At 43.5% G+C, this 5936-nt stretch overlaps 1 pseudogene and 1 gene segment (V, D, J or C); both read left to right on the plus strand.

The window, feature by feature from the left end:
* Nucleotides 1-790: 790 nt before the first annotated feature.
* Nucleotides 791-1791, plus strand: LOC105534132. The segment is given in 2 exon segments: nt 791-1153; nt 1262-1791. Coding segments are annotated over 2 exon segments (573 nt in total).
* Nucleotides 1792-5200: 3409 nt separating this feature from the next.
* The window catches only part of LOC105534457, a 6140-nt pseudogene continuing 5404 nt past the window's right edge, over nt 5201-5936 (plus strand). Inside the window, exons 1-2 of the transcript XR_001005278.1 lie at nt 5201-5490; nt 5606-5935. The product of XR_001005278.1 is annotated as a T-cell receptor gamma chain V region PT-gamma-1/2-like (transcript). The remainder of the gene's footprint in view (nt 5491-5605; nt 5936) is intronic.

Here is a 5936-nt window from a genome sequence, read left to right on the forward strand (position 1 = left end):
CCCCACACACATACACCCATTCATCTTAGAACAGAGTCCAAGACCCACCCACACACATGATCCTCAGTCCTTTTTTATTTTATTTTATTTATTTTTATTATTATTTTTTATCATACTTTAAGTTCTAGGGTACATGTGCCCAACGTGCAGGTTTGTTACTTATGTATACATGTGCCATGTTGGTGTGCTGCACCCATCAACTCATCATCTACATTAGGTATTTCTGCCAGTGCAAACCCTCCTCCCTCCCCCCACCTCACTACAGGCCCCACTGTGTGATGCTCCCTACCCTGAGCCCATGTGTTCTTATTGTTCAATTCCCACCTATGAGTGAGAACATGCGGTGTTTGGTTTTCTTTCCTTGTGCTAGTTTGCTGAGAATGATGGTTTCCAGCTTCATCCATGTCCCTACAAAGAACATGAACTCATGCTTTTTTATGGCTACATAGTATTCCATGGTGTATATGTGCCATATTTTCTTAATCCAGTCTATCATTGGTGGACATTTGGGTTGATTCCAAGTCTTCGCTATTGTGAATAGTGCTGCAATAAACATACGCCTTGGGTGGTACCTCCAAGTGTCCTTGCAGATGTGAAAAGCAAGGTGGTTCATTTCCCTAATCAGAGACTTCCTGGCAGGAGAAGGTCCTGGCATTAGCATTAGCTGCTGCAACTCTGAAGAGCAGGTTGTGAGCCTGCTGTGGGACTGCCCTCTCCCAAGGGCCATGGCTAGCTGGTGCAAGGGTCGGCTTTCCCCACATCTGCACTCCCTCTGCTGCAGGCCTGAGCTCTCCACGCCCCTGGCTCTCTCCTGCAGAGGGCCTGCTCTCAGCTGCCACAAGAGGGCGCAGGAGAATGGACCTGAGCAGAGAGCCAGGAGCTCCACTGCCTGGTCCTCCCAGGCACCACCCCTGCTGGGAGGAAGGCTTGGGAGTCCCCTGAGACAGATCCTCAGCCACTTCTCTCTGCCTGTGTCTCAGAAAGACCAGCTCCTCCTACTGTCTTCTGTGCTAGGGATCACTTCCTTGCTGAGTGGGACCTGAGTTTTGAGAGGATCTTCTGCTCCTCTTCATCTGATCCCTTTCCTTCCAAGGCCCAAGAGAGGAAGGCATGTGGTGGGCCCCAGTCCTGCTTCTAGCTCTCCTGTCTCCTGGTGAGTGTGCTGCCTATAGAGAGGTTTTGTTTTGTTTTGTTTTCTTCTTTTGCAAGGGGTGCCATACTAAGGAATGACTCATTATATTTTGTGTTGCTTCCATTGCAGCCAGTCAGAAATCTTCCAATTTGGAAGGGAGAACAAAGTCAGTCACCAGGCCGACTGGGTCATCCGCTGAAATCACCTGTGATCTTCCTGAAGTCAGTAGCTTCTACATCCACTGGTACCTACACCAGGAGGGGAAGGCCCCACAGCGTCTTCTGTACTATGACTCCTCCAACTCCAGGGTTGTGTTGGAATCAGGAATCAGTTCAGGAAAGTATGATAGTTATGGAAGCACAAGGAGGAGGAACTTGAGATTGAGACTGCAAAATCTAATTGAAAATGATTCTGGGGTCTATTACTGTGCCAACTGGGACAGGCACAGTGATTCAGACCTGCTGAACACCATACTGAAAATCTGCCGTGTGGCTGCTTCTAGTACACAAGACAGAACCACCCCCTCTCACTTCCTGCCACCCAATTTACTGTACGCTGAACAAGAGAAACACAGCTTAACTCCTGATCTCCCCTACAGGATTACACTCCCCTGGCAGCAGCTGCCCCCTGTTCCCCACCCTCCCCCAGGACTTCCCTGAAGACCAAGCTGCCATCTCAGCTAAGCCTTAGCGAAGCAGCCTGGCTGAGAGCAAGGTTCTTTAGTTCTCCTAGGACGTGGGGGAGGCCCACTCACTCTGCTGCCTAGGACAGACAGGTACACCTAGGGTCCAGCTGTGAAGCAAGATATTTTGGACAGCAAATGGGAAGGGTATTTATACTGAATCGTGTATCCCATGATCCAGAGATCACAGCCGAGAGTGGTGCTTATTCCTTATGTCTATAACAATATAAGCAATGCCATAATTACCACTAAAACACCAGGCCTAGATATGCAGGTGAACATTCTCTCCCTCTGCCCTCCCTTTTATTCTCTCTCTCTTCTTTCTTACTTCTTTGGTTGCTTTTATTATTTTGCTCTCTCTCCCTTCCTTCTTCCATCCCTCCATCCCTCCCTCCCTCCCTTTTTCCTTCCTTCCCTCCCTTCCTCCCTTTTTCCTTCCATCCATTCTCCTTCCTTTTTTTCCTTCCTTCCTTCTTTGCTTTTATCTCTCTTTCTTTCCTTTTTGGGTACATAATCAGACTACTTTTTCCACAAAATCATTTGAAATAATTTTCCTCTATTTGTTCGTGCCAACATTGATGCAGTTACTTTGAATGTTCAATCTTCATTTTTATATTTTGGAAATTTGTTGTGTTACTTTGTTTTGTTTCATATTTGTTTTGTATATATAAAACATTTACATGGAACTGAAGTCAAAATTATAGAAGATCCATTTGAAGATTTTAGCATCCATTGTAGAGTTCTCGTTCCTCTTTTCCCCCTCACCCTATAGGTAAAAATATTTTTATGAGTTTTCTTGAACTTTTTAACATTGTTTGTCATAGCACAGTATGTATCAATTCTATTTAAATGACATATTTATATTTTTTGTTCCTATATTTGGTTTTTATACATTTTAATCAATCTCTTATTTTCCCATGTCTGGATTTTGTGTCTGACTTCTAAAGGTGCACATACTTCATAAGTATGCATACGGAAATCCATATCATGTATTTGAATGTTTTGATGCATTGATTATTTAATGATGGCATCATTGGTCTATCAGGAATTTTTATACAATAATTACTGTATTAGTAATAATAATACTGGCCAGGCCTGGTGGCTCATCCTGTAATCCCAGCATTTAGGTAGTCCGGTTGTTAGGATCACTTGAGGCCAGGAGATTGCAACCAGCTTAGCCAACATGGTGAAACCCTGTCCCTACTAAAAATACAAAAAATTAACTGGCTGTAGTGGTGCACACATGTGACCCCAGCTACTTTGGATGCTGAGGCAGGAGAATCACTTGAGCCTGGAAGGTAAAGATTTCAGTGAGCTAAGATCACACTACTGCTATCAAGTTTGGGCAACAGAGCGAGACACTGTCTCAAAAAAGTTAATAATAATAATAATATTGATGGTAAATATGGGTACTGACATTCTGGTAGTTAATTTACTAAATACATTACTTTCTATTTTATTTAATCTATACAGAAACTTCATTAAAGGTTTAAAGTACTGTTGAATTTAACATTAGAAATTCGGGGGTTAATTAACATTCCTTAAAGTCATATGCTTTAATCCAAGCTCTGTGGTCCCGAAAATGAGATTTGTTAATTCAGTTTGCATTCCCCCATCTTTAAGACTACTAGCATTATTTTACAACTTTATAGGTCATTTATACTTCTTCTTTTGAGAATCGCCTTGTCATACTCTTTGTCTATTCTTCTTTTGGAGGATTAATATTCTCTCCTTGGTCGTAAGAATTAATATACACCATTTTAGAGATACTGACCCTTTATCAAATGTGTTGAAGGTATTTCTCCTCATTTGTTATTATTTACATTTGACACCTTTTGGTGAATTTGTCCTTTAAAAAAAAACAATTCTATCAACTTTTCTAGGGTGTCTCGTTTGATGTCAGGCTTAGAGAGGCCAATCTCACCTAGAATTTGTATGCAATTCATCATCGTTTAAATCTAATGATTTTCTTTTTATTACATGTAAGTCAGTATTTGTGACTGGTAACATAGAAATGCAACAATATTTGTTTCCATATAGTAAGTCAATACCCAAAAGAGAACTTACTAAATAATTGACTATTTCCTTGTGGATATTAACATATAACTTTATCACATGAGAAAATATTATATACATGTGGTTCTCTTTCTGGATTTTCCACTGTGTTCCTTGAATCTTGTCATTCTAGTGCCGGTATTGCCCTCTCTTCAGCACTGTAGCTTTATAGTTCTTTTCACATTCTGATGAGGTTTCTCTCATTATTTTTTTCTTTTAAGAATTTTCTGTGCATTCTAGTGTGATCTCAATTCTCTCCCTTCCCATTTTTGAACCATGAGACTTGTGTCCAGCAAGACTTTTTCACGCTCCAAGGCAGGCAAGCTCTCCGGCTTCACAAGGACCCCGATAACTCAGCTTTCAGAGCTGCTCCTGTGGCAGCCTCATGTCCTGCACGTGTGGTCCAGAGGCAGAGGGAGACCAACCGGAGCCTCCTCCCTTTCTCATTCCCAGCTGTGATGACAGCAGAAACTGAACTCTCTGAGCTGGGCCAACACCACAACCGAGAAGGACATTGTTCTATATCTCATTATGCATATTTCAAACGTGTGTCTCTATATGCTACTTATAGAGGTGTGAAAATCTGTGTATGCTGTAGGGAATTTTCACAATTATATTACTGTACTTGTTTTGTCCCCTATATTTCCATCTGTAAATCCAGGCGCACTGCAGATCTCAGTCCACTTTCTGAGGGTAGGGCTGAGAAATAAAATATTCAATACCAGACAATTTGGAAGTTCAGATAAATAACAAGTTTTTAATTTAAGTATTTCCAAATATTACATGATATGGCACCCAGTACTACTTAAAAAAAAAACAAAAAACAAAAAAAACCAAAAAACTCATACTCCTACTTTAACGAACAAAAATCCTCTAAAAAAGAGATCACACCCACAGGATCACAGGCACCCCCTGCCTCACACCCCCACAGACACACATACACCCATTTACCTTAGAGCACAGTCCAACACCCACCAACGTACTGATCCTCAGTCCTTTTAATAAAGCAGCTTCAACCCTTCTCAGAGTGGCCTTGAGTGGTTGCCTTCATGTGTCTGCAGATGCAAAAAGGAAGGCAGTTCAGGGCCCTAATCAGAGGCTTCCTGTCAGGACAAGGCCCTGGCTTCAGCATTAGCTGCTGCAAGCCTGAAGGGCAGGATGTGAGCCTGTTGTGGGACTGCCCCCTCCAAGGTCTGAGCCTGTTAACTCGGGGGTCAGCTTCCCCTACATCTGCAGTCCCTCTGCCAGAGGCCTGAGCTCTCCATGCCCTGGGCTCTCTTCCGCAGACGGCCTACTCTCAGCGGCCACAGGAGGGCGCTGGAGAACGGACCTGAGCAGAGAGGCAGGAGTTCCTCTGCAGGTCTTCCCAGGCACCACCTCTTCTGGAAGGAAGGCTTGGGAGTCCCCTGAGACAGATCCTCAGTCACTTCTCTCTGCCTGTGTCTCAGGAAGACCAGCTCCTCCTGCTGTCTTCTGTGCTAGGGATCACTTTCTTGTTGAGTGGCACCTGAGTTTTGAGAGGGTCTTCTGCTCCTCTTCATCTTGTCCCTTTTCTTTCAAGGTCCCAGAGAGGAAGGCATGCGGTGGGCCCTAGCCCTGCTTCTAGCTTTCTTGTTTCCTGGTGAGTGTGCTGCCTACAGAGAGGCTCATAGGTTCTGTTGTGTTTTGTCTTCTTCTTTTGCAAGGGGTGCCATACTAAGGAATGCCTCATTATATTTTGTCGTTTCCCATTGCAGCTGGTCAGAAATCTTCCAACTTGGAAGGGATAACAAAGTCAGTCACCAGGCCAACTGGGTCATCTGCTGAAATAACTTGTGATTTTTCTGGAGACAGTAACTTTTATATCCACTGGTACCTACACCAGGAGGGGAAGGTCCCACAGCGTCTTCTGTACTATGACGTCTCCAACTCAAGGGATGTGTTGGAATCAGGACTCAGTCCAGGAAAGTATTATACTCATACACGCACAAGGTGGAGTTGGATATTGATACTGCGAAATCTAATTGAAAATGATTCTGGGGTCTATTACTGTGCCAACTGGGACAGGCACAGTGATTCAGACCTGCT

Source organism: Mandrillus leucophaeus, unplaced genomic scaffold, assembly GCF_000951045.1.
Source record: "Mandrillus leucophaeus isolate KB7577 unplaced genomic scaffold, Mleu.le_1.0 Scaffold100, whole genome shotgun sequence".
NCBI classification, from domain to species: Eukaryota; Metazoa; Chordata; class Mammalia; order Primates; family Cercopithecidae; genus Mandrillus; species Mandrillus leucophaeus.